Source organism: Aureobasidium namibiae (genome assembly GCF_000721765.1).
Source record: "Aureobasidium namibiae CBS 147.97 unplaced genomic scaffold scaffold_2, whole genome shotgun sequence".
Taxonomy (NCBI): Eukaryota; Fungi; Ascomycota; class Dothideomycetes; order Dothideales; family Saccotheciaceae; genus Aureobasidium; species Aureobasidium namibiae.
In genome coordinates this window covers 764,235-791,087 of record NW_013581207.1, presented here as the reverse complement: position 1 = coordinate 791,087, position 26,853 = coordinate 764,235, and the positions used below count along the sequence as shown (strand labels likewise).

General features: G+C 52.2%; 10 protein-coding genes across 10 annotated transcripts; 6 read left to right on the top strand and 4 right to left on the bottom strand.

Annotated features, from left to right (window-relative positions):
- Positions 1-392: 392 nt before the first annotated feature.
- On the top strand, positions 393-1,664 carry M436DRAFT_60478 (WD40 repeat-like protein; the record flags this gene model as incomplete). Its single annotated transcript, XM_013575562.1, has 4 exons — positions 393-472; positions 538-664; positions 720-1,037; positions 1,239-1,664. 4 exons carry the CDS (start codon positions 393-395, stop codon positions 1,662-1,664), a joined length of 951 nt encoding a protein of 316 aa, XP_013431016.1.
- A 716-nt stretch (positions 1,665-2,380) lies between these two features.
- M436DRAFT_60477 (uncharacterized protein) lies at positions 2,381-4,148 on the top strand (the record flags this gene model as incomplete). The annotated part of the gene is made up of 3 exons (XM_013575561.1): positions 2,381-2,757; positions 2,817-3,812; positions 4,133-4,148. The coding sequence occupies 3 exons, from the start codon at positions 2,381-2,383 to the stop codon at positions 4,146-4,148; spliced, it is 1,389 nt and encodes a 462-aa protein (XP_013431015.1).
- A 1,161-nt stretch (positions 4,149-5,309) lies between these two features.
- Positions 5,310-6,431, top strand: M436DRAFT_37668 (uncharacterized protein; the record flags this gene model as incomplete). Its single annotated transcript, XM_013575223.1, has 1 exon — positions 5,310-6,431. The coding sequence occupies one exon, from the start codon at positions 5,310-5,312 to the stop codon at positions 6,429-6,431; it is 1,122 nt and encodes a 373-aa protein (XP_013430677.1).
- A 1,922-nt stretch (positions 6,432-8,353) lies between these two features.
- On the top strand, positions 8,354-11,182 carry M436DRAFT_13063 (Rho GTPase activation protein; the record flags this gene model as incomplete). Its single annotated transcript, XM_013575101.1, has 1 exon — positions 8,354-11,182. A coding segment is annotated over one exon (2,829 nt), but the record flags the coding sequence as incomplete, so codon positions are not given.
- Positions 11,183-12,214: 1,032 nt separating this feature from the next.
- On the bottom strand, positions 12,215-13,702 carry M436DRAFT_60474 (uncharacterized protein; the record flags this gene model as incomplete). Its single annotated transcript, XM_013575560.1, has 10 exons — positions 12,215-12,266; positions 12,323-12,355; positions 12,414-12,455; positions 12,510-12,539; positions 12,594-12,623; positions 12,684-12,871; positions 13,126-13,161; positions 13,304-13,314; positions 13,361-13,565; positions 13,607-13,702. The coding sequence occupies 10 exons, from the start codon at positions 13,700-13,702 to the stop codon at positions 12,215-12,217; spliced, it is 723 nt and encodes a 240-aa protein (XP_013431014.1).
- A 1,030-nt stretch (positions 13,703-14,732) lies between these two features.
- On the top strand, positions 14,733-18,776 carry M436DRAFT_38439 (uncharacterized protein; the record flags this gene model as incomplete). The annotated part of the gene is made up of 1 exon (XM_013575357.1): positions 14,733-18,776. One exon carries the CDS (start codon positions 14,733-14,735, stop codon positions 18,774-18,776), a length of 4,044 nt encoding a protein of 1,347 aa, XP_013430811.1.
- A 492-nt stretch (positions 18,777-19,268) lies between these two features.
- M436DRAFT_78400 (uncharacterized protein) lies at positions 19,269-20,362 on the top strand (the record flags this gene model as incomplete). The annotated part of the gene is made up of 2 exons (XM_013575888.1): positions 19,269-19,301; positions 19,352-20,362. 2 exons carry the CDS (start codon positions 19,269-19,271, stop codon positions 20,360-20,362), a joined length of 1,044 nt encoding a protein of 347 aa, XP_013431342.1.
- Positions 20,363-20,600: 238 nt separating this feature from the next.
- On the bottom strand, positions 20,601-21,258 carry M436DRAFT_78399 (uncharacterized protein; the record flags this gene model as incomplete). Its single annotated transcript, XM_013575887.1, has 3 exons — positions 20,601-20,807; positions 20,879-21,188; positions 21,248-21,258. The coding sequence occupies 3 exons, from the start codon at positions 21,256-21,258 to the stop codon at positions 20,601-20,603; spliced, it is 528 nt and encodes a 175-aa protein (XP_013431341.1).
- A 947-nt stretch (positions 21,259-22,205) lies between these two features.
- M436DRAFT_37493 (uncharacterized protein) lies at positions 22,206-24,478 on the bottom strand (the record flags this gene model as incomplete). The annotated part of the gene is made up of 4 exons (XM_013575194.1): positions 22,206-22,887; positions 22,939-23,169; positions 23,229-23,537; positions 23,589-24,478. The coding sequence occupies 4 exons, from the start codon at positions 24,476-24,478 to the stop codon at positions 22,206-22,208; spliced, it is 2,112 nt and encodes a 703-aa protein (XP_013430648.1).
- A 600-nt stretch (positions 24,479-25,078) lies between these two features.
- Positions 25,079-26,454, bottom strand: M436DRAFT_69606 (LEM3/CDC50 family protein; the record flags this gene model as incomplete). Its single annotated transcript, XM_013575716.1, has 4 exons — positions 25,079-25,154; positions 25,207-25,369; positions 25,423-26,310; positions 26,376-26,454. 4 exons carry the CDS (start codon positions 26,452-26,454, stop codon positions 25,079-25,081), a joined length of 1,206 nt encoding a protein of 401 aa, XP_013431170.1.
- Positions 26,455-26,853: the final 399 nt, after the last annotated feature.

Here is a 26,853-nt window from a genome sequence, read left to right as displayed (position 1 = left end):
TTCCTTCACAGCTTGCATCCAGTACATTGTTCCACTCAGAAGGAGCAGAATGAGACGACTCGACTTTCACATGTAGTCTCTGAAACAATTTTCCAGCTGTCTTGATGCATAATGTCAACACTCAGAGCAGCAAGTTCAACGAGAGATGGTCGAAGTGATGGTCGAATTGCTTGGCGGGTGGTGGACGCTAGTTTTGATTTCGCTAGAAGCTCGGCACGGATTTTCGACCCGCACGCTGTGGTCGTCGTCCTCGCATCAATTTTACCTGTCGGATCTTCGCAAGCGCCAGTCAATCGCCCACGTCTCACTCCGTCAGGTCAGCAAGCACGCGCGCAACCGGCCACGAACACGCACATTAACATTCCAGCTGCAGCGATCCTCCATCAGTCAACATGGCCGAGCAACTTGTTCTTCGCGGCACCCTCGAGGGCCACTCCGGCTGGGTCACCAGCCTGGCTACCTCGCTTGAGAAGTGAGCACACACAACCTGCAGAAAGAGATAGAGAGAGGCAGAGATGCTGATTGCCTCGTGTTCAGCCCCAACATGCTCCTGTCCGCCTCGCGCGACAAGACCCTGATCATCTGGAACTTGACCCGCGACGAGACCTCATACGGCTACCCCAAGCGCAGCCTCCACGGTCACTCGCACATTGTCTCCGACTGTGTACGCCGAACCACCACCCTATACACTCACATAACAAGCCTCTGACCGCTTCTAGGTCATCTCCTCGGACGGTGCCTACGCTCTTTCCTCTTCCTGGGACAAGACTCTCCGCCTGTGGGAGCTCTCGACCGGCCAGACCACCCGCCGCTTCGTCGGCCACACCAACGACGTTCTGTCTGTCTCCTTCTCGGCCGACAACCGCCAGATCGTTTCCGCTTCCCGCGACCGCACCATCAAGCTGTGGAACACCCTCGGTGACTGCAAGTACACCATCACCGACAAGGGCCACACCGACTGGGTCTCCTGCGTCCGCTTCTCCCCCAACCCCCAGAACCCCGTCATCGTCTCCGCTGGTTGGGACAAGCTCGTCAAGGTTCGTACCAGCTCTTTTCCCTCTTCGCCAATTCTCCTCCCTCGACATGATGTATTGCAATTATGTATTTGCTACTTCAGAGCGGCCATCTACCGCCATGAGACAACTATTCACCCATTTGCCCTGATCCTTCGCATAACACATAGCCTTCACAACGACTAGCAACCTTGATGAACAAATGCGCTGACACGAATTGAACAGGTTTGGGAGCTCGCCACTTGCCGCATCCAGACTGACCACATCGGTCACACCGGCTACATCAACACCGTCACCATCTCCCCCGACGGTTCCCTTTGCGCTTCCGGTGGCAAGGACGGTACCACCATGCTCTGGGACCTGAACGAGAGCAAGCACCTGTACTCGCTCAACGCCGGTGACGAGATCCACGCCCTGGTCTTCTCCCCCAACCGCTACTGGTTGTGCGCCGCCACCGCCTCGAGCATCATCATCTTCGATCTCGAGAAGAAGAGCAAGGTTGACGAGCTCAAGCCCGAGTACGTCGAGGTTGGCAAGAAGAGCAGAGAGCCCGAGTGTGTCTCGCTCGCCTGGTCCGCCGACGGCCAGACCCTCTTCGCCGGTTACACCGACAACAAGATCCGCGCCTGGGGCGTCATGTCGAGAGCTTAAATGCTTTGATGTTTCGGCAGTGCTGTCAGGAGGAGAAACAGGATTGACTGAAAAGTTATATTGCTGTTTTGCGAACCATTCCAATGTTGCTGCTTTACACGAACAATTGTTCCCGACTATACAAGAAGAAAAGTTTGTCGAGGTGACGCTGGGATGGCGAGGACGAATGGAGTCGGTTCGACGGAGTGCAGGGTATAATCGGCGTTTCGTCCAACCAGAGAAAAAAGACTCGTTTCGTAGGTTTTTTTCATGCCAAAAAGATAAATGTTCAAACCACTCTTGCCACATGTGTGTGTGTAGCTGTCTTATTGCGTTGTCATCTATCTGAATTTGATCTCTAGCTACTGCGGTCATGTATCATACGTGCCCTAAAGTTACGACTATATCGCATATACGAAGCACTTAGCTGTAAATACAAAGCACTTATCTTCTGCCACACGCACCACACACACCTTCGCAATATGTGGCCTTGGTAACGCCGCCCTCCACATGAAGCATAGCCTCACAGCCATCAACACCACTTCCGTGTACACTGACAATTGACTGGTATCAAATCTCACCAATCAATACAAATACTCATTTTATTCATATATTCATATAGGACATGATTATCGCGCAATTATTGTGACCCAGCACGATATCAATACCAATCTATCAATCGCTTGGATTCACATAGCCGAGACCGCAACGACATCATCTACACCCCACCAGCAACCATGAGCATCCCAGGCCACACCAGCATCCTCCAACCCTGGCTGTCAGATCTCAAAGCTGGCTTTCATCGCAACATAACTTCTTCTCCAAACTACTTCCTCCACTCCCCTTCCTCTCTAATCACAACCTCCAACCTCCACTCTCTGCATCTGGGTACTGGAGAATCGATTCATACGTCTTTACTTCCACTCTTGGAATCTGCGAACGAGGAGCTCATTCTGGTGACGTGCTTTTGGGCCTCTTCTGCAACGCAGAAATTGATCAATGAGGTTTTGGTCAAGTTGTCAGAGAAGGGGAGAAGTAGGGGTAGGAAGCTGAGGGTGAGGATTTGTTTCTCGTCGTCGGGGGTATTGCAGAAAGTGTTGCATCCGCAGACCCTGTGAGTTTGCGACTTTCTCACTACTCAAATTGCACGATACTAATCATGGTGCTGCTCAGGAATGGCAAAATCTATCCACCGGAATCATGGCAATCGACATTGAGCCTTCCATCTCGGGAGCAGTTGCAAGGCTTGGATATGCAAGTCAAGAGTATCTTTCTCTTGCCATTCTCAGTCATGCATCCAAAGTTTATCATTGTGGATAGGAAGGTAGCAGTATTGCCTTCCTGCAATGTGAGCTGGGAAGACTGGTTCGAAGGTGCTGTAACTCTCACTGGGCCAGTGGTTTCTTGTTTCGTCGAGTTCTGGAGGGAGTTCTGGGCTCAGCAGGAAGACAGAGATGAACTCGTCAACAGCTCTGGAGATTCTAGCCATGAAGACTTGATTGCGAGGATATCTCAACCACAACCGCAACAAGGACAACTACCACTACACCACTCACTAGACTCGAAGGATATACCCACAATCTTCCTCCCCTCGCCTCACCACAGAAACCCAGATTTTCGGCTTCCGTGGCAAGAATCTTCTGCGCCGCCACCAACACCACTCAACACATTTTTCTTGCGCAGTCTTGCTTCTGCTGAACGAGAGATCTATATCCAGACGCCTAATACCACTGCTGCGCCGGTGCTTAGTGCCATCCTCAGCACTCTACAACGCGGTATTGATATCCACATCGTCACCAGCGAAAAACTGATGATATTGGAGCAATTGGTTACTGCAGGCACCACAACCTCTGCTTGCATATCAAAACTGATATCAAGGTACCAAACCCTTCGCTCTACCCCCTCTGACCTCGAAGCTGGAAGGCCGAAGTTGGGAACATTGAAGATTGAGTATTTTTTCCCTGGCAGAGGAGATAAAGAGCCGAAGCAAAGTCATCTGAAGTGCACGATTGTGGATGGAGAATTGGTGATGTTGGGGTCGGGAAATCTGGATAGAGCCAGTTGGTATACGAGTCAGGAACTGGGTGTTGCATTCTTTGATAAGGTGTTTGCGACAAGATTGCGAGGAGACTTGGCGAGGGTGCTGGAGGGTAGACTTAGATCTGTTTTGTAAGTTCTTGGTGGTTTGAGAGAGTAGAGTAGATATGGATTCGTTACCATGTGTTTTAAAAAGCATGTAATACGTATACGAAGCTACACAAGTCGCACGATGGACTTTCGAGGAACAGTACATCTTCCGTTGAGATGCAGCATACTCTGGACTCTCTTCGGAGCACCTGTTGAGAAGATATTGTATCTTTCCAAAGCGAGGTTGTCGATTGAGACCCGCGGAAAGCGAGACAAGATTTTAGAAGCTGGGGTGTGTTTTGAGAAGAAACCGCAAGAAGGGGTCTCAACCATGGTAGATATACTGTCGATACAAGAAATAGACACAGCGGTACATAAGGAGCTAGCCTCGATGTTGCTATGTGAGAGATGATTGAAGGAGACCGATTAGAATGTAGTAATGGAGTCTTGTAATTTGGAGTCAGGGTCGTCCTCTCGATTCACGGCAAAAAGAAAAAAAGAAAAAAAGAAAAATAATTGAGAGTGACTATGCCTTGTGATATCTTTTCCACGTTGTTATCGATTCTACAACGACGTTTTTGGGATGGCATGCGACCAATAAATATAGCTGGTATCTTACCAGGCGTTCACAGAGAGCTGATATCGATCTCGGGTCTCCTCGTGACACACCCTCTCCAATGATTGACACAGAGGTGTGGTAAGGGCTTGACGAGATCTACAGAAAAGCACCCTCTCATCTATCTCTCAGACACGAAGTAGGAAGGTGGTTCAAATGCACTGCACCCTGACTCGAGTGAAATTTTGGAAACTTGACGGAAGTGGAAGGCTTCACGTTAGGGTCATGTGTCAAACCCAGGACCAAACACGCACGTGGTACCGATTCCTTAGGGGGATGTGCTTGCGAAGGGAAGTGGAACTCGGATTTGGACGCGGTAGAGTTTGAACGGGTCCAAGGCTCCAGCCTCCAGGTGTTTCGTGCAGCCGGCAGTGATGGGGACACTCGGAGCGGACGGATGCCGAGGGGCAGGTATGACGAGGATTGTGTGTGTGTGTGTGTGTGTGTGACAAAAGCCACGCTCTGACTGCAACGATGTGAAAGTGGATTGGAACGGCATCAACAAGGGAAGAGTTGGAAAGAAACACAGCAAGCCAGTGTTTCAGAAGGACGGTTCGCAGTCTATCATCACTCTGTTGTACCTGCATACGTGTTCGGCGAGGATGTGTTTGGGCTAGACAAAGCAAAAAGATTACGAACAAGACCCTGAGGGCGGAGTGGTCAATGTGGGCGCATGACGACTCTCTTTGGCGCTTGTGAGGCCTTGGTCGTATTATTGCCGTTTATTTGACCAGTGGTGAGCAAGGCTGCGTGCTTTGAGAAGAGGCTTGCTGGTCGGTCGGGCACACGCGCACGTTTCTCTTGTTCCTTCCCTCAGGTCTCAGTCTACAAAATCAAGGTTCAGTACTTGCCAGGGCCTTATCCTTGATTGATAGCCGCAACTTCCTGAACAAAAAGAAAGCCTCCCCCAGCCTGCAATCATCATGTCCGCTCGTGCCCACTCTCCGCCCTCGTCGACATTCAGTTCGCAATCTGACACTGCGCCCATCGTCCCTCCCTCAGCATCCTCCCAATCGCCCACATCCGATTTCGCAAAGTCCAGCAAGCGACGATTGTTTGGTTTGGTCAAGAGAAAGGATAAGGCATCCGACAACACCGTCATCGACGCGAACCCCAACGCGACCCAGTCCAAGCCGACAGCTCCGCCAGCAAACATGTATCCCCTCACCTCGTCATCCCCTCCGCCCAATCGCTTTGTCGCTGCCTCGCCGACGCGTCTCCCTTTCGCTCTGGCCTCGAGTCAATCGACCTCGACTCTGGCCGACTCGCAAATCTTCGAGCGCAGTGTTCAAGAATCGATTGTACCAAGCGAGTTGTCACCTGCCATTCCCGCACACATCCAGACCGAAGACCACATTCCCGCAGTCCTCGAGGCTTCTTCTCTTGCCATCACCGATACCCACCTAGATCCGGATCAGGTTGAAATCGTCACTCATACGGCTCATCAACCTGCGTCTGAGAAGGTCGCAGATAGCACAGCATCCGCTCTCCACTCTGATGCACAGCTGCCTGTCTCACCACAAGACTCGCAACACGAGAGCTTCCACTCGGTAGCCTCACACCCTCCGGATTACGATGATGCCGCGTCGAACTACGGTGCTTTGGATCCTGCAGATGTGCGCAGATTGAGCTTCATCTCCTTCGCCGATGTCGTCCAGGCAGAACAGGCCGAATCAAAAGACGCGTTACAGCATTATACACCGCTGTCTGCCAGCACTCTCAGTCAGAACCAGATGCACTCTCCACCACTACCTCGCTCACCGTCACCTGCACGCTCGCCATTGTCCTCGCAATACTCTCAAGAAGTGACGACTCCACCGCTTAGGAGCAACCCGACATCAGTCAAGGGCTTTGACATGAGTCCAGTACGCAGCCCCGTTGGCAGTCCTTCGCACCAGCAGCACGGAGAACTCACAATCGAAACAATGCGCCAGGCTCTGCGCAAGACAGCCAGTGGAGACTTTACGGGAACCAAGATAGCCCCATATCCAGCAAGCTCGATAGGTCTCGAAGACGGCGGTCTTGAGAAGCCAGGCTTCAGATGAAGAATACCACATTTTCACGAATGCTAAGAAGCGGATGAAACAATCCGAATATGATGCGCCGACTCTTTCCACTTCTCACATTTTTGTTTATGAATTGCTCAAGGGCTGGCTCTCTCAGTTTATCTCTTTGTTCTGTTTCACTCTGCTTCCAAGCGCGGTATTATGCTTATGACGATACTTTTTACTACCCTGAAGCATAATTTTGAATGTTACATGCTCTGAAACGTGACAGTTACCTATACGCATGATTCGTTCCTGTAATGTGTATACATAGAATATTGCGCTCACAGCAGAGGATGATGTGAGATTGAAAAGACGTCTAGATGGGAAACTGGCTGGCTGCCTAGGAAGGATGACGGTGAGCAGAGGCGCACGGCGCACTGTACCTGAAACACGGCAGAAGGCACCATGTTGTGCAAGAAACCTGCAGGGCGTTCGAGCAGGAGGCGGTGGAGGCTTGCCAGAAAGGTCTTTGGTTTGGCAGAACAAATCATTTATACGAGGTGTTTCGCGAACGGCATGGATGGGTGGCCTCGTGTGGTTGTTGACCCGTCGGTCTTGTTTCGCACCGAGGGGCAGGCGTCTCAGCTTCTGGACCTATTTTGTCGGGCTGGCCAATCAGATGAGTTGAAGGAAAGCTGCGGCTCCAAGCAAGGCGACAAGGGCAATATAGGAGTAGGGGCACATTTATCAGGCCGCCCTAGACTGTCAATTTGAACTTTCTTAATCGGGGTTGCCTTGTCATATGGTCTCGGCAGGTGGACGCGGCGGTCAGAGTTGTAGGAAGGCAAGAAGCGAGAACGAGAGGGAACGTTTTTGCGGTCCTGATAGCCTCGTAGAGTAAGTTAGTAGCATTGGGCTTTGGCAGTCAGATCGAGCGCCGTTGGCTTTCTGCACCGCCGTCGAGCACTGAGCACCGAGAGCCAGCCAGCACAGCAACCATTGCGAACCACGACGACGCATCCATCTGACTCCCATCTTGCTCTGTTACTGTCCCCGTCCTGCCAACACATTGCGCGTGCCCTTCGTAGCCTGTGCATCCAGCGACGACCCCCTCCAACCCCCCGACCACTCAGCGTATATACCTGGACACCCGCTCCGCACAGCAGGCATCGTGGCCCCATGTCTGCTGTAGCGCGTCGCCTCGCTCAATCGACCACGACCGCATCGCATCCGTCAAGGCGCCGCTGCTGACGGTTTCTGTTGCTTCACCCCTCGCCAATTGCGCGGGGCCCGCACAGCACGCCTGAGCCCACCGCCGACGACGACGACCTGGAAAAAGCATGAGGGCTCACATGGAACCCGCCCCCCGCCAGAAATGGTCAGAGCAGTCGAGCCGCCGCCGAAAGCAGCCCAGCTTGTACGACGAATATCTGAACCAGGAACGATCCGCAATGTCACAGTCCCAGCCTATGCCACAAAGTATCATACAGACGCCATCTGAAGTGCGCGAACAGCACTTTTCCGGGCCTCGATCTGCCCGCAGCGACAACACCATCCGCACCGTCACTCCCGACTCGGTCATGGAAGAGACGGCTCTCAATCTCGAGGGCCACGTGCTGGGCTCTTCTCCACGGACCAGTCTCAAGAGAGATCGTGACAGTCCTCGTTCGCTGTTGCTTGCCCGCAGTGAGTCGACTGACAACACTCGCAATCGCATGCAGTACACTTCCACCTCGGCCAACCGTCGCAACCGCACGAGGACTTTGGAAGAGGGCACCTCACGCGACGTCTCGCCTGGTACTGTCCGTCAACCCGGTAGTCGTCTGCGCCATGGCTCAGTCCATCTCACTGGAAGCGAAAGCACTTCGACACAGGTCTCGTCATCCTCCTTCGATCCCTCACAATCCACGTCGTCGTCTGCCTCGAGACGCCCGCGCTCGCCCATCTCGGTATCCGATGCCGCCAGCGTATCTGGTGCCTTGCCCAATTCGAGCGCCCGCCGAATCCTACACCTCATGAAGACGCTGTGTGGCCGCATGTCGGGCACTCTCTGGTTCCGTCGTGGTGCTGCTGCGACATGGCTTCAATCATACTGCTACATTCAAGAGGACACGGGAAGTCTGTTATGCGAGGCCGATGTTAGCTCCCCACAAAATCGTACACTCATTCCCGATCTTCGCGGCTGTCAGGTACGCACTGCTATGGACGATGACACTCAGATGCCTTACCTTGACATCTCGGTGCCAAACTCGACTCTGCAATTGCATGTCCGTCTGAAAGATCGCAAAGACTTTGACTCATGGTTCGCCGCCTTACTCTGCTGGCAGCCAATTCGCCCCAGAGGCCTCAGTAACAGGATGGCAAAACCTCAGAGTCCTGTCGTGCAAGGCATCACCTTGACCGATAGCAGACGCAACTCTGAAATGTCTCTGACACTAAAAGAAGCTCCCATCATTAAAGTCGGTCCCATGGTCTACTGGGATAGCAACATATCATATACAAACGCCGGCACACCGAGATCGCTCAAGCCTTCGCCTTCGCGCTTCCAAAGCTATGGCTCACATTGGTGGAGGCGTGTGTCCTGCACCCTCCGAGAGAATGGAGAGCTCAAACTCTACGCCGATGGTGGCTCGACACTGCTTTCTGTGGTACAACTTTCTCAGCTCTCTCGGAGCGCTGTTCAAAGATTGGATCCTTCTGTCTTGGATAACGATTTTTGCATAGCCATCTATCCCCAATACACATCCGGCGCTACTGTCACGACGGCCATCCGACCTATATATCTATCCATGGAGACCCGTGTTCTCTATGAAGTCTGGTTCGTTCTGTTGAGAGCCTTCACCGTACCTCAGCTCTACGGACCCAAACCTAACGGCCACCCCGACGAATCTGCTATTATTTCCGATACCCCTTCATCATCTGCCTTCGATAATCTGATGGCCACTGAAAAGATTGAAATGTTCCGCATGGAGCGCGCTCTATCTGTTCGCATAATTGAAGCCAAACTACCCCATGCTCCTCTGAGTTCATTAGCAGAATTCAACCACCACCATTCAAATCGCCACAACAATAATAACAACAATGCTGCAAGCAAGCCAGAGCTCTCGGACGGTTACTATGTTGAGATACACCTGGACGGTGAAACCCGAGGCAAGACACAAATCAAACATGAGTCAATGGCCCCTTTCTGGCGCGAGGAATTTGACTACTTGGACTTGCCCGCCGTCCTTACCTCTGCTTCCGTCTTGTTGAAGCGTCGCCCACCGGATCTTTCAAGCCCTCGCGAACAACACGAACTTCGACTTGTGCATGAAGCTTATGGTCTGCTGGACCCTTCGCAGAAAACTGGAGGCTCTGCCGGATTCATGCCGGTACAAAACGATCAAACACTCGGCAAGATTGAAATATACCTCGAAGAACTGGAAGCGAGCAAAGAGGTCGAAAAGTGGTGGCCAGTCATGAACCAGCATGATGAGAATGTTGGCGAGATTTTGATCAAGGCTCGCGCGGAAGAAAATGTTATTCTTATGGCAAAGGACTACAAGCCTTTGAATGATTTGCTACATAACTTCTCGAACGAGCTTACCCTGCAGGTCGCGCAGATGATCCCGACAGAGCTGAGACGGCTATCCGATCTGCTGCTGAACATCTTCCAGGTATCTGGCCAGGTTACCGAGTGGATCATGGCTCTGGTCGAAGAGGAGATCGACGGTGTACACAAGGAGACACCCGTGTCTCGTATGAGGTTCACCCGTCGCATGGCGAACAACAACAATGAGGCGGACGCAAATGTCACTGCTGCGAGCGAAAGAGAGCTGTTCGTCCGCGACATGAACAAGAACGCCACACTGGAAGCAAACTTGCTCTTCCGTGGGAACACCCTGCTCACCAAGTCTCTGGACTCGCACATGCGTAGGGTCGGCAAAGAATACCTCCTTGAATGCCTTGGTCCCATCATCAGAGACATTAATGAGAAGGACCCAGATTGTGAAGTTGATCCCAACCGAGTGACCAACCAACACGACCTGAAGAAGAACTGGGACAGGCTGATAAACTGCACCAAATCGGTCTGGAACACGATCAAAGTCAGCGCCAGGAATGCACCTTCGGAGTTGAGAGTTATCTTCAGACACATCAGGGCCTGCGCCGAAGACAGATATGGCGACTATCTGAGAAGTGTTAGCTACAGCAGTGTTTCTGGTTTCCTGTTCCTGCGCTTCTTCTGCCCAGCTGTTTTGAACCCGAAGCTGTTTGGTCTGTTGAAGGACGATCCAAAACCTCGCGCCCGAAGAACATTTACTCTGATCGCAAAGTCGCTCCAAGGTCTTGCTAACATGGCCTCGTTCGGAAGCAAAGAACATTGGATGGAACCCATGAACGTCTTCTTAACAGATCACCGGGAAGCATTCAAGACCTTCATCAACGACATTTGTTCAATCTCTGCTCCCGATGGCATGATTGGCCACAAGCCTACTTCATATTCAACTCCTCTTGCTATCCAATCTCGACTTCCGATGACAAGCCGCGAAGGGTTCCCCAGTCTGCCATATCTCATTGACCAAAGTCGTGAGATCGCAAGCTTGGTCGAACTCTGGCTACATGGCACCACAAACGGAAGTGAAGCAGAGTTGCTAGCAGCACAGATTGGCAAAGAAGATGGCGATCTCCTGACGTTCCACAGAATGTGCAGAACTCTCGATGCTCAGACCAAGGAGTGTCTATCTCGTGCCGAGCGCGCCGAGCGTCCTAATTCTGCGCTCAGCTTCCGCTGGGAGGAGCTCATCGATCAACTGCAAAATACATCACTGCTAGAGAATGGCGCTCGCATTGACGATGCTCTCGACGTACCAACCCGCGATTCCTTCGACGATGTAAGTCAAGCCGCTCAACTAGACTCATCACGCGACCGCGGCTTCAGCGTCGGCAACGTCGGGCTCGGCCGCTACAGCGCAGACACAGAAGGGCACCCACCACCGTCCTGGGAAGAAGACCGCGATGGGGGTGCTCAAACAGCCGCTGTCAGTATCCTCAGCCACGACACCAATAACCGCCACTTCGACAAAACTAGCTTCGATATGCAACGGCTGGGCACCTCCACCGCTTCAGTCTCAGCCTCGGGCTCCTATTCCAACAACATCGGCGCGGCGTTCATGCGCGAAGGCACCGCCACTGGCCCCTTGCCCCGGGACACTACTTCTGCATCTTTGAATCTACATTTCCCTCAACGCGACCGCGAGCGCAGATCTACAGAACGTCCTCGCGATGGCAGTCTAAGCGGTAGTGTTGTTAGCAGCGAGACCGATACAACCACTGCATTGCCTAGCTTAGCGCGTGAGAGGGAGAGAAAAGAACGTGAGAAGGAGAAGAAAGAGAAAGCGAAACGTGAAGAGAGAGAAAGGAGGCTCAAGGACTTTATACCGGGTCTCACTGGGTTGAGGCGGAAGGACAAGGATAGGGAAAAGGAGTGATGCGATGCCTCCTCTGCTTGAGATGATGTTGAAGAGGCTGGGTGAAAAGCATTTCTTTCACGTGTATTGTTCTCTGGGTTGGATGTCTGTTGTGTTTACCGGTTTCGACACGATAGAGATGGGAATGATAGGATAAGTTTGGCGTGTTAGGTGGATTGTCTTTTAGGTATGAGTTTGACTCCGTTTTTCACATCTTTTGTTTTCTTTGTTGGCTAGAAGCGTTGCATTTGATTGTAAGCATACTTTTTGGCATGATGAAAAATTGAATTGTTGATAACCACAATCGCATGCTTCCCACAAAAAGCTAAACGTGATGATATGGCTAAGATGATGTGGTTAGTATGCTACAGACTACGAGGGTTGAACACATACCTAGCGCCACAAAGCGAAGAGAATGACCAAAAGAACTACAATATTCAAGACGCTACGATAGGTTAGTCTGCGATGCATAGCGTACAAACTGCTGCGAGTGGCACTTACACAAGACCGAGCAGCAGGTCACGGTCAGAGGTTCTATGTCGAGCACCACAAATTAGTCTTAGCTCATCACTCTATTAACGGAAAGACTCACTTTTGCTGCGAAGCAGCAAGAGTCTCCAATTCGAGTTGTAGACTATACAAGCTCATTAGGAGGCGTGATGAGATGTGTAAGTGATGCAACACTTACACGGCACGAGCCTCCATTTGGAGTTGAAGGCTATACGCAATCATTAGTACTCGTGATAGTATCTGCAAGCAGTAGGATACTTACGCGGCGGCAGCGGAAAGACGTTCTTCTTCACTAGATATATATGGGTTGGTATACTTTGACAACGGAATCTACAGTCGTTGGTTGGCGTACCGGTTTCTGCGCTCGTCTTCGAGCGCATTTTCGGCGGCCGAGAGTCTACTTTTGAGGTCGAGGACCTCGGCGGCCGCTTCTTTCACAGCGAGGAGTTGACCTTGGAGGTCCTCGACCTCAGCGCGGGCGGTACGGGCGCGGGCCTTGTAGTCTGTATGAGGCCTGTCAATAGTCAGCAATGCATTTCTCTGTCACAGTAACGGGTAGAGAAACGATAGATGGGAAGAAGAAGAGTTTGCGAGAAGAAATGTGTAAGTTGAATCAGTGCTCATGAAAGATTGACTGAGCAAAATCAGTGCAATCGGCTTCGAATGCCAATGGGCAGTCTTCGAAGATTGTCTGTGACTTCCATGGAAATCCGCGAAGGCTTTGCTTGACACTTGAGACCAGCGCTGCTGAAAAAGAGGGAAACGGGAACAAGGCTGCGAAGTACTTGACTTACATTGTTGGCGTTGAAGTAGGCGGGAACGGTGACGATCTGAAGATGATCGAAAAACAAGAAGAGAGAAGAGAGAAGAAGTGAAGATGAATTTGAGATAGGCAGCAGTGGCAATCGATGTTCGAGCCAAGACCAGTGCATTGCACCTTCCTTGCGACCTCACCACCTACCTGGTACTTACCCAACCACAGTCTAGTCACGATCCGGTGACACTTGCATACCTATCTTACGATCTTACGATCTTTACTCCCACAAAGGCAATGCTCACTAAGGAAATGCAGCGTTAGTACGGAAGTAGAGAAGAGTCCGAAGATACGCTTTTCGATGGAAACTCCCCCGTTACTTCCAAGTGACTGTGCATCATACATTTGCCCGGGTTGCGAATGGAGGTTCAAACCAATTGCCAGCTCTCCGCTGATCCCCGGCGTTGCCGCTTCCGCAGACTGCCCGTGTACACGCATATGATCTCACCGTCAAAACCCACCCCTACGATCCGAACATCTGAGTCCTCACCGACACCTCGTAACATGTATTCCACCGCATACACTCTTCCCACTTGTCGCCCATCAATCTCGATCATGAAGAAGCCAAAAGGTCCTGTGAGATCACTGTAAGGTGATCCATCATCCCCAGGACCAGCATCCCACGCTTGGTTGTTGAATTTCCAAGAGAGACATGAGGCGGTCTCATCTACATCTACGAGGGTCGCATCCGAGATCGTGTAGTTTCTGGCTACCTTGCTGCTTCGGCGAACACAAATTGATGCAATTTCTGCAACGAGTAAGGAGCTTTTACTGATCGATTCGGAGTATCCTTCGACCCACAAAGATATTCCAGTGAGAGTGTCTGTTTCATTGGCTTGAAGCTCTGTATTGATTGTCCTCTGCTGCTTTACAATAGGAATTTGTATGCCCAAGCCTTCGAGGTGAGGCCACACATGCAAAGGAGTGGGCGTTTCTGGCTTGCGATACGTGGTGCATATTACAAGGCCTTCTGACGCTGGTATACTGAGCTTGAAGAGACTCAGGGTTCTCTGCGCGCATACGTCCTCATCCAGCGCGGAGACGTATATGGATAACCTCGAGGGAGACGACTCTGCTCGACTGACGACGCCCTTCTGAGTGCTAGTGTTGTCGCGTGTTAGCGAGTCGTACCAGATTGAGAAACAAGAAATCACGTGTACAAGCGACTGTCATATCAGCTCTTTTTGAGTATATTAACAATGTATACACAGTTGTGCATTCTTGTGAGGATGTAAATGTCGTTGGTGAGAGAAGCAAGAAGAACGCAGCGAGTGGATCTGGCACTTGTGGCAGCTTTTCGATGACGCGTTCGTCGCTCGCTCTTCGCGACGGGATTTCAGAGCTCCAATTCCGCCTCCCGACGTCGACAAGAACAACTTCACTCATACCTCACACCGCACACCTCAACCCCCCCGTCCACTCTCCTGTCTACCGCATCTCTTTGCTCTGGAATCCGTGCAGCTGCTGAGCTTGACACAACACTCTTTCACTTGCGCACGCACCACCGACCGCCACCGCGAGCTTCTGTCACTTACGCCCGAACCTTTCATCCATCTACCACCGCCGCCTCTTCTTTCCTCTCTCACGATGGCTGACTTGTCTGATCTATTTGCGAGGCTGAAAAGCCCTGCTTCTTCAAACGACCAGACTTCACAGGCAAACCACCCTTCGATCTGGGCCTCGCAGCAACCTTCCGTCTCAAGCCCTTTGTTTTCCCCTCCCATCCACACTCCCAACCCCCAACACCCTTCGGCTATCATGAGTCCCAGTCTCACCCCTGCTCCGGGTGACTCAAAGTCCAACGATCTCTTGAACTTGCTCAAGTTCAACTCCAGCCAGCTTGCCGGCGCTATGAGCCCGCTGGCCTCTCTGCAGAACATTGGTGCTCAGAGCCCGGGCCCTCAGCTTCACCCTGCACAGCAACAGTCTCGCTCTGTCTCGGCCCAAGATCTGGTCGCTTCCTTCCACCAAAAGCCATCGAGCGCCTCTTCTCTGCGTATCTCAATGCCTTCGCCTCAGCCCGACCAAAAGTCACAGCAGCCTTTGGGAGACGCTCAGAACTTCCTGCTCGGTCTTCTGAACCGTCCCAAAAACGGTGCCGCTGCTGAGTCCTTGTCTCCAGCCATGCAGCCCGCACGAATTCCTGAACCCTTCATCAACGAGCCCACTCCTTCGGCCGACGTTGTTGACCCTCAAGACCCTTCTGTTCGCCTCTTCGGCAGCGTCGGATCTCGCGAGACTACTCCATTTGAAGGCCCTTCTCACGCAAAGAAGCCCGTCTTCACATACGTCAACCCCTTCGAGCAGATGACTGCTTCGTCGCCTAGGCCCGCTTCCAAGGCTGAGGGTCCTAAGCACCAGCGCGACGTCTCTCAACCTGAAGACACCGACAACGGTCCTCCTAACGCAAAGAACCGCAAGATCACGTCTTCCCTTCCCTCGCCAACTCCTTCTCCTCGCCCTGCCCAGCCTTCGGCCGATGCTCATCAAAGCGTGTCCGAGGCCCTCAGTGGTGTTGGCGAGAAGGTCGACAAGCAAGTTGAAAAAGCACTTGCCCAAGCCGACGGTGCCATATCTTCTGCCTCGAAAGAGCAGACCAAGGCCCCCGAGGAGGTTGCCGACAGCTGGGAGAGCGCTGATGCCGACGAATCTGGCAAGGACAGCAAGGACTACGCTGTTCGCGTCTACAACTTCCCAATGAGACCTTTCGTCTCCATCACCATCAACAAGGACAGCCAGGCTACTGCCATGCGTCCCGACTCGCTCATGGACATTGCTCGCCTGAAGAAGGAGTTTGAGCAGATTGACCGTGCGCTCGTCACCGCTTCGCCCAACCACATTGTGTATGCCATGTCTAAGAGTGGCGGTTTCCGTGTGATCCGCCAGGACTCTGGCAAGGACAAGCAAGTCTTCCGCTCTGCTGCTGAGCGTGTCTTCAACGTCCAGATTTGCACTGCTAGCGGTGCCCACAAGGACATTGAAACAGTCCTCGCAACCGGAGTTAACGGCTCTGTTTTCTGGACCAGCATCAACAAGGTCGAGGGCGATTCATTCGACGACCTGGACCTTGAGTCGCAAGGCTTTGTGCTTCCCCCCGTGCCTGTTCAGGACGACAACACTTCTGGCAGCCCTGTTAAGACCAGAGCTAAGATGAGCTCGCGTAACGCAGACTTCTTTGCCATCTCCAGAGGCAAGTCCATCTACATCATCTCACCTTTCGTGGCCCGCCAGAGCCAGTACACCGACAAGAAGACTCGCGTCGTCGACAACGACAAGTATCTGCAAGAGCGCTGCTTGAAGATCTCAACCGGCAAGGCTGGTAAGGACTTCGCCTTCAGCGGCGACGACAGTCTGTTGGCATCGCTGGACAAGAGCGGACGCATCAAGTTCTGGGATATTCGTGACATGGCACAACAGGCCCGCGAAACGACTCCTCTTGGCAAGCGCCCTGCTCTTGAGCGCAAGGACCCCCTTCTTACTCTGACCACGACCCTTCCTGCTGAGAAGGCAACCCCTTCTTCCATCATGTTCGTTGACAAGGAGAGGCCATGCGTTAAGGGCGTTGCTCTCCGCTATTTGCTTGTTGGTTTGAAGCAGAACCACATTCTTCAGCTCTGGGATCTTGGTCTCAACAAGCCCGTTCAGGAGCTGTACTTCCCTCACGACAAAGACTCTGATGCCATCTGCAGCATCTCCTACCACCCCAAGACAGGCATCATCGCTCTTGGCCACCCTACTCGCAACTCGATCTACTTCATCCATCTGTCGGCTCCTCGCTACAACATCCCTAGCATGGATCAGGCCAGGTACACGACTATGCTTGCTGAGCAGGATCCCAACCTGCCTCGCCCTGAGTCAACCGCTATCATGAGCGGTATCCGCGAGCTGTCTTTTGCTTCAAAGGGCCAACTTCGCAGTGTGGACATGCTCCACACCCCTGTCGCCTCTGAGGCTTCCAGTGATGTTCTCTTTGAGCTCTATGCTATGCACTCTAGGGGCGTCACTTGCATGAACATCAAGCACGAGGACTTGGGCTGGAGCCGTGACAACAAGGTCCTCCACCCTGTTGATGCCGAGGAATCTGGTCTTATCTCAGTCGCTAGCATCTCTCCCAATGCTACTGCAGAGGCACCCGCCAAGTCGGCCAAGGCTGCCGCACCTTCATCTCCCCAGAAGCCCGAGTCCGCCAGACCTGTCGCACCAACTCCAAAGGCCGCTGCTAAACAAGAGCCTGTTATCAACGGTACTTCCAAGGCCGAGAAGTCGAAGAAGTCCGTACCGGAACAGAGCACTGCCGAGGCTGCAACCAACCCTGCCATTCTCACACCTGCTTCATACGCTCTCGCCGCTCGCCCCAAGGTTTCTGCTACCGAGGCCTCTCCTTCTGCTAAGGAACCTACAGCTGCTGTCACACCTTCGCCTGCACCTGTCGAGAAACCTACCAAGGCTGCCGAAGCTACCGCTCCCGTTGATGCTGAGGCTATCAACAAGGCTGTTAGTGAGGTTCTTTCCAGAGAGATCGACTCTCTGTATCGCAGACTCGATGATGACAAGCGTATCCAAGACGCCGCTGCTGCCGCCAAGCAGGATGCTGTGCTCCGTCTTGTGTCCAGCACTTTGACCGATAATGTTGAGAAGACACTCAACAAGATCATCGCCACCAACATCACCAGCAGCGTCATTCCTGCTATCGTCGAGACTAGTTCGACCCTGTTGAACGAGAAGCTTGCTTCTGCAGTCTCCCAGCATGTCGCCAAGATCGTCCCTGGTGAGCTCAAAGCTTCTTTGGCTCCTGCTATCGCATCTGCCCTGCAGGAGAAGGAACTCCAGCGCGTCATTTCCGAGCAGACCTCCTCCAAGCTTACTCCTCAGATCGAGCAGTCTTTCGCTACTGTTTTGCGCAACTCGATTGTTCCCAACTTCACAACCCTCGCCCAGACCTCAACCAAGAAGGCAGTTGCTGATGTTGAGCGCCGCTTCGCCGAGCAGCTTCGTGATGCCGAGGTGCAGCGTCAGAAGGATAACGCTAAGATCGAGCAACTCTCGGACCTGGTTCTCGGACTTTCAAAGACAATTCACGAGATGGCTGCTGGTCAGTCAGCCTTCCAAGAGCAGATCCTCAAGCTTCAGCGCCAGATTGCAGGCGAAAACTCGGCACGTTCTGCCGTCTCTACTGAAGGTGATGTTGTGCCTTCGATTGAAGACCCCGAGTTGGAGGGCATAACAGCCATGATGACCCAGGGTAGATACGAGGAGGGAACCATCCAGTGGCTTCAGTCTGAACGCCAGGGCGAGCTCTTTGACAAGCTCTTCGTCCGCATCAACCCCCAGTACCTGCAGAGACTCAGCCCTCTGGTGTCGCTGTCTGTATCGGCTGCCTTGACTTCCTCGTTCGAGCAGCACGTCGACGAGCGTCTCTCTTGGCTCAGCACCGTCCTGTCGACCATCAACCTCGCTGACCCTGAGATCAGAGAGGTAGCACCCAAGATTATGGACGTTCTCCAGCAGCGCATGCAGGGAGCATACATGTCGATTGCCGAGAGCAACGTCCAGGACCCTGCTCTGCGCGTCGTCTCTACTCTATCTCGCCAGATCAACGAGATCAAGAACCAGAGCCAGAGCTTTCGCTGAGCATGATCTTCTAATAGTTCTTCGATGAACTTTGTAACAACAACACACGAAGGCCACGGAGCTGAAACATGCCCGAGCCATTGACTCCAGCACGACGCGTTTACTCTCAAGACTGATGACTTGATGGGGGATGATACTCTTCCTAGGTCGAAGCTCGCTTTGCATAGTGGCCTCGCGGCATACAAGGAGTGTACATGAGGCTATGACGGTCTGATGATGGCAGCAGAAGGAGAGAGATTGATGAGCATAGCCTCGTTGACACCGAAAGGAGGAAGAGAGCAGATAGAGGAGGCTGCTCCGATAGTCAAAGTCAATGAAACGTAATTCAGGTTAATCTCGAATCTCTGTGCCTCATGTGAGAATGAATATTGTTGTGCTTTGACGGAATTATGACGATGTGTGAGGCTCTCCAAACAGTGGGGAAAGCACATGTCAAAACACTCCATCTTTTGGACAAAACAGCAACTGCAACCAACAACCACAAACGCAAAGATGCTGTCTCTACCATTACTCGCACCTCAAAATGTAAGCTTTAGAATCTCTAATTGTAAAGAAGGCATATCAACAAATCACAGGAATACTCCTTCTTCCTCTCCCCCTACCTACGCCCACCCTCCTCCGACGGCCCTCACAACTCCTCCGCCGACAACACTGCAGCCCAGCAATCCCGTCGCCAAATCCAACAATCCTCAGCGCCGACCCGCCAATCCCTCGCCCAGCTCCTCGCAGACGAACAAGCGATCTCGCACCGCAAACACAACATCCGACGTTTCGGCGCAGGCTGGATAAAGCCACCCGGAGTCGCAAAAACACTACAAGCAGAAACTGAAGAAAAAGCAGAAAGAGAAGAGCAAGAGGCATTGCAGAGGAGAGAGCAAATGATGATGGATATGCAGGCGCAGCAGGAGGCCGAGGAAGCGAGGAATAGAGCTGCTGCTGCGGAGCAAGAGGCAGAAGAGGGAGAAGGGGACGAGGAAGAGAGGGATTTGGATGAGGAGATTCCTGATGCTGACGAAGAGGAAGAGGAAGATGAGGATGAGGATGAGGATATCACTGATTCGGAGGACCAAGAGGAAGACGAGGAAGAGCAGAGTGAATTGCAATCGGAGATGCTGCAATCGCAAATGCAGCACAGCGAAATCCCTGTTGCCGAGGACATTACGTTCAATGAGGAAAGCATGTTTGCGGACACGAGTATTGCTGCTTTGGACGAGGAGTCAAGAGAGCAAGAAAGATATCGCCATTTGCAAGAGGCAGAGCTGACTGGCGTGGCTCAAGATGAGTTTGACCTGGGCATTGAGAGGGATCTGGATGACAGTGTGCCAGAGGCTGGCAGTTATCAACATACTGATAGCGAGCTGGAAGATTCGGACGAAGAGAGTGACGAGGAAGAAGAGGGAGAGCAGAGTGGATCGGAACCACAAGAAGACGAGCAGAGTGAGATGGTGGGAGCAGTCATGCAACGCAGTCGCAGCAGTCTGTTGAGCAGAGATGTGAGCTCTTTACTCGACAGCTCTTTTGTCACCAGCAGTCCTGCGCCTGTCGGCCGTCTGAGATCTGCTGGCCATAGACCCAGCCAGAGATGATTGCTCTTTTGCTTTCACGGAACGCTTGCATAGCAGTTTTCGTACTCGTTACAGCGGAGATACCCTTGATTATTGTATTACAATTCTTTCCGTCTTCGTAACCCATTGCTTTCGCGTATCTTCATCGCTTTCTGTACAGAGAATAGAACAGAAGAAACTCCAACCAAACAACGCCGTCGCTAACACAACCAAGAAACCCCAATTCATGTACACCAACAGAGCTCGTATGTTGCTCCCCTTAGAACAACCAGACATACCAGAACAAAGCAATGACAAAGGCAAAGAACAGAAGCCACACCTTCCATCCCACACCCGTGCTCTGTGCCATACGCAACATACGATTCATCGTCCCCTTGAGTTTATTACTCGTATTCGAGAACTGATCGTTCATCTTTTCCGCGAGCGCGGTCGAATCGCGGATTTCGTCGCCGATGCGCAGAGTCAGCTGTTTTCACACCACATCAGCATTCTTGTCTTCCGGATATCCTCTCTCTGGGTCAGGGTGTCAAGACTCACATCCTTCAACATGCCAACCTTCTTGCTCATCTCCGACACTTGCTCATCATTCTGCGATTCCAGCTCGCTCAGCACGGCATCGCTATAAGCACCGCGTTTATCAGGTGTTGCTGTACGGAAACTAGCTCCCGAGTTTGCTCTTTCTGTGCTGTTGCCGGGGTATGCGGCAAATGTGTTGTTGGAGGAGGATGAGGAGGGGATGCTGTAGCCGTTGCTGGCGGTGTATGGGTTTGGTGATGTCGAGGTTGGGCGTGAGCGTTGGTCGTAGCCGGAGAAGAGGGAGGAGCGGTTGGTGTCGCGCTGGTGGAATCTTTTGAGTGGGAGGTTAGTTTGAGGTGAGAGGACGGAAGGGGTAGGAGTGGGCGGTACCTTGAGGCCATGGTGGATCAGAGTATGAAGGGTTGTGCGATGGAAAAGGACTATTGTGCCATGGAAGTTGATCGTGTTGCTGATGAGGAGAGTCCAGTTGGCCGGAGAGACGTCGCTTCTTTTCGTTCTGTGTGTCGCTCTTTCAATTCTATGGCTGTTGCGACTTGTCTGCTCGGTGACGTTGATCTGGGTCGCTGCTGCCTTTTTGGTTCCAGACCGCAGTCGCTTGCTTGTGCGCAGATTGTTATTGTTCATCAACAAGCTTTTGTTTCACAAGCTGCTGTAGCTCAGTGGTAGAGCGTGGGATTGCAGTTTCTGCAGTCATCCTAAGGTCCGTTGTTCGACCCAGCGTAGCAGCTTTTCTTTTGCTCGGTGCTCAACCAATAAAGAAAGAAACGAGTTTCGCTCTTTCCCTTTTGGCACCAAAGAGGACAGCAACAAAGCAAATCGACGCCAAGTACGATTGGCCAATCCGTCGATTGCTGCTTCCCCCAAGTTACGCACTCGTCGTGCGAATGAGACCGAAGCTTCAAACAAAACGAAGCCTCGAGCCTCAGCCCCTTTTACGACCACGCCTCGACGGTAGCATATCAATGTAGATGTAAGGGGCAAAAGGTAAAGCTGCTACGCTGGGTCGAACAACGGACCTTAGGATGACTGCAGAAACTGCAATCCCACGCTCTACCACTGAGCTACAGCAGCGATTGGATTTTGGCTCGAATTGGTTAGGTATATGATTTTGTGACAGCACCCAGCCCTATCCTGGTATCATATGGGCGAATGATCAGTGTTGAGCAAGTAGCATAACATTGCTACGAAAACAGCTAGCGTCGATGAATTAAGAGAGTAGCGCCAGTTTCCATCCCACCCACCCAAACCCACCGTGGTATCTCAGCATTTTGATGCCCTTTGATCCTCCCAGTACGCCGTGTAAGGCAATGTGTAAACCGAAATAAGACTACCAAGCATATCCATCATCGTTGACTTCTGCACCTTCTGTCCATTCTTCATCACCGCTAGCCTCAGAGTCTAGGAAGTGAGACTCATTGAATTGCTCTTCGCGTGGTCGCTGGTTGTCAATACGAACGTCGACGACATCACAGAAGCCTTGAATGAAGCGTTCGGGTGTGTTTCGCCACTCTTCTCCTCCTTTGGTGTTATCGTCAGAGGCCACCGAGATGGCATCAGAGTCCCTGCGACCACGCTTGCGACGGCCACGAGCCTTGCTTTGGGCCGGTGGAGGGGGAGGTGGTGGTTGGACGGCTGGCTTGACCTCCCGTCTGGCACGACGCTTGGCTAAAGGCTCGTCATCTGAAGCTTGAGAAGTCTGAGAGACTAATGAAGGCTTTCGCACGATAATCTCGACGTGACTGAGGGTGCGACGTGACTCAGCTGCAGCTTTGGCAGCCTGTGCATCTTTCCACTGTCTGAAAGCTTTGAGCGATGCGAGTCTTGTGTCAGGGTCTTGTGGGTAACGTTGGTAGACACGTCGTAGACGCTCAATCCATTGATCTCTGAACGCTGCTCGGTCTCGCCAGGAAATGTTGATGTGAGCTTGCAATACCAATCTTCTCAGGTCTGGTAGTGACTCAGCAGACTCCACCAACGAACGGAAGAGATTCTGTGCGGCATTCGCACCCCTATGAGGATATCAGCATAACCTGAATGCGTAGCTAGACTCTCATACTTACCACTTCTGTAGATGAACAAGCTCCAGAGTTTGCAAAGTCGTTGGCCAGGTTGGAAACTCGTCCTCGAGCAACAGGTTTTCATATTTCGGTTCTCCGAAATGGCGGAAGTGGTTCTCTCGATGGTCATACAGGTCCATCTTCAATGACTTGAGCTGTGGACAAGTTGTTTGCAAATTTGTGAAGAATGCGAGGTCAAGGAATGGATTGTGATCAAGGACCAATTCTTGGATTCTGTGAATTGGGAGTCAGCGGTGTCTCTAAGGGGGAGCGTGGTTTGGAAGGTAGCCTACGAATGACCATGGTTGTCCAAGAGACTGATCAGCGAGTCAGAATCGAGGGGCATGCAATTGATGAACTTGACGGTCTTGAGAGTGCGTGGTAGGTGGAGTAACATGTGTTCAGACAGACGATCACAACTTTCGAAAGACAGCGTCTCCAGGTTGGGTAAGTCAGCAAACACATTGGCAAAAGCAAGTTCGGCGGCAGCCTCCTCCTCGATGTCATGTGTTTCTGGTTTTATTGGAAGGTGTGAGATGGCCAGACGACGCAAGCTTTGGAAAGAAGGTCTCTGTTGGACCTTGGCTATAAATTCAGTGAAACTGCTCGGGTGTCAGTACCAATGACTTGTGCATGCCATCATGTCAAAGTACCTTTGAAATTCAGTTTTACCGTCTTGTCGCTCGACAAAATGTGTGTTCCATCTCCAGCAGTCTAAATGATTGTTGTTTCCATCAAGCGCCTCAAAGAGTTCCGGAGGATATTTCCATTTCGGCAGTCGACCTTCGTACTCATATGGTGGTTCGTCCAACTGATGCGTGATGATCAACGAGGAGAGTCGTGGCAATTTCGATATGGTTTCAGCGAAAGATAACGAGGACACTCTAGCGAAGGATTCCAAGTTGCGGGCAGATACTTCTATGCTGGTGACCTTCATGTTGTATGAGTACAAGTGCTGATCATTGGGTTGCTTGATGATGGTAGAGAAGTCTTCCAACCATCTGGCTGCCAGCAGATTTGGCGCTTTGTAGAAAGCTGTCAGAGCCGGTTCTGAAAAGGCTCGACAGACCTTTCGAGCCGTTCTCATGATCCACGTGTTCGGATGGTTAACTCTTCTGCTTGCGACACCACCTGTTTCGTGCTCGAGTTCGGCAGCGAAAGCATAGCTGAATATCTGCAACAGAATATCATAGGGAAGGGTATCCCACTTAGGTATTATCCCATCACTTGGAATCGGAGGTGCCACAGTTGCGACTTGTTTCGTCGGCCGAGAAGCATGTTTTCCCTTGCGTTTGGGTGGCGACTTTTTGTGGCCGGGTCTCTTTGCAGCTGATCTGGTCTCTCTTGGAGACGGCTTGCTGGTACGTCCATTCGCAGTTTTTGGTCGTTTCTGCTGAGGTTCTGGAGATTGGAGATGCTCGCTGGCGGAATCCTGAGCATCGGCAATGTCGAAGTCGTCATCCGTGTCCGGGTCCATGTACAGACTTCTCTTTCGAGTGATGGCTTGACGAACCGAGCGGCGCTTCGAGGCTTCGGACTCCATGTTGATCCTGCTATTTTATCTGGACCTCTGACAGCTGAGAAATAACAAAAGATCTGTGTCCTTCGATGATATTTTTGAGAGTTCGTGGTTCACAGGGCTGCATCTTTCGAGACCCTGTCCGGCAATCGAGTGGTCCAAGCTTCTGCGGCCTCGTCATCGTTCCTGCAGGCTTCAAGGCTTCTTCACTCATTCCCCTCAGTCGGGTCCTCAAACCACCGCATCACGACGTGGGTTCTGCAGTTGACCACACCATAGTTCGATGTGATGGTGCGCGACCACAACTCATTGCTGGACTTGTGTCAAGCCCTCATCAAGACCCACACGATCTATTAACTTTGAGACTATGCAAAAGACTGTCAACATTCCTAATGTCACGCTATGGTGCCGCAGTTGGCAGGAATGAAGACGATCAAGGCCGATACACGAGCTGCCCTACAGTGGGTAATGGAAGCATTTGATTCGAGATTGTTTTTCTCTCCAAGGGTAACATAAAAAGTAAAGATCCAGCCTACCAGGTTTCCCTTCCTGAACGCCATTTACAACAACAGGAATAGCTCAACGGCATACACACATGAACAGCATCAGAGAGACGAAACAACCTCAGGCCCTGCCAGTAGTGACACCGGTACTGGGCTGCTCGTTGTTCCAGCTCAGGTAAGTATGGTCACCGAGTTTTCTAGTCACAAGTCAGTACAAAAGCACAAGAATATGAGAAGAGAACAACATACCTAGGCCTGATCAGGTGGGTTGCAGTGAACAGAGCGCCCAGTACAATGCAGACGCCAGCGACGACAATGTATGCAATGCCGAGGAAAGGATTGCGACCACCCATGATGGTGCGGGTACTTAGGAGGATGGATTTTGTGCCACCATAAATGGTGACGGGGAAGTCTACAAGGTTTGGGTCAGCAAACAGGCAAAGATGGCAGAGCAGTGTTGCGTACAATCATAAATCTCCATCTGGTATTGACCACTACGCATGGTCGCGGTGTCGTTACGCAGAGCCAGTTTGCTGAAGGCAGGCAGGCCGGCAGTGCGCATCCACACATGGAACTCCTCCCAGTCATGGATGTTCGGAATAGGGATGTCATTGCTGTATTCGGGATACATGACACGCCAGTTCGGTGGAGGGCTCACCTGATCGACGGTATAGACAGTCTTCTTGTACAGATCGCCGTCGCTTGCCCATGCGATGCCCTTGTTGGTCATGGTATAGTTGACAGGGTCGGCATCGTCACGGCCGTTCAGCAGGCGTGGGGTCACAAAGCTGTCGTTGAAGAGCGAATTTGCGATCAGACCGCAAGGATAGTAGGCCTTGCCTGAAGCGTCAAGTTGGAGAGGGTCGCAGTCGCTGCCGTCGATGGTGCTGTTGTCAACAAAGTTGCCCTTGAGCTGGTCGGAACTGAGCGACTTGACGTAGCGGCGGTGGTTCTGGTAGAAGTTTGTGAGTTGGTAGTAGAGGAGGACGGGGGCGGGCAGGTCGTCGGGGATCCAGAAACGCAGCTGACACACGGGAGTGTCAATCTCGACGGCGCCGTTGTGGTATGGGATAGTCTGGTTGTAGGTGCGCCATTGGGGAGCCTGCGAGGGAGTGGTGGCGTTCTTGAAATGGCTCGAAACAAGGTCCGAGGGAATGGTGCTGAAGGTGTCGGTGGCATCGCGTGTGCAGCGCTGGTACTCTATCGACAGCTCTTGGACCTGCGAGCTCGCCCAGAGCAATAGTCCTCCTAGCGGGGCAAAGATGACTCCGACGGCGAAGAAGAGAGGCAGCACTGTCTTGGGGGTGAGGATGGGCTGCCAGGCCTTCAAGCGCTGCTGTCGGAAGGCCGTGTCTGTGTTGTCGCGGTCAATGGCTGTTCGCGCACTCGAGTCGATGGCTGTGTCGGGGTCGACCTACTGGGTGGTCTCCTGCTCTTTTCCTTCTTGCCATCCTGCCCTGTCTGGCCCTCCTGCGAATGCACCGAATCCGTATCCATCTGTGTTTGCGACGGACGAGTCGAGGTTGATGCAGCGGCAACAAGACTTCACTCGAGCCTCTCCATCCCACGCTGCGACAACTCCTTAGGGTCGCGCGTCTCAAGGCTACATCCGTGCTCACTGCTCACCAATCCTCGGCGCCGCTCTCTTCCGGCTCCGCCTCCCTGCTTAGGTATTTTTGGCTTTGGCCGTGACGCCTCGTTCTTCACGTGTCCATTTTATTACACGCCGTCAACAGAATTCATATCAAATTGTGAGTCGCATTGCTTCTGACGCTATCTAGAGTGATTCACCCGAAAATCCCATTGGTATCATAGTACCTGTAACGCCGTGTACTGCTGAGCAGAGTGATAGTCTTGAGAGAAGAAAGCCACAAACGCCATTGTCCCATGCCCCCT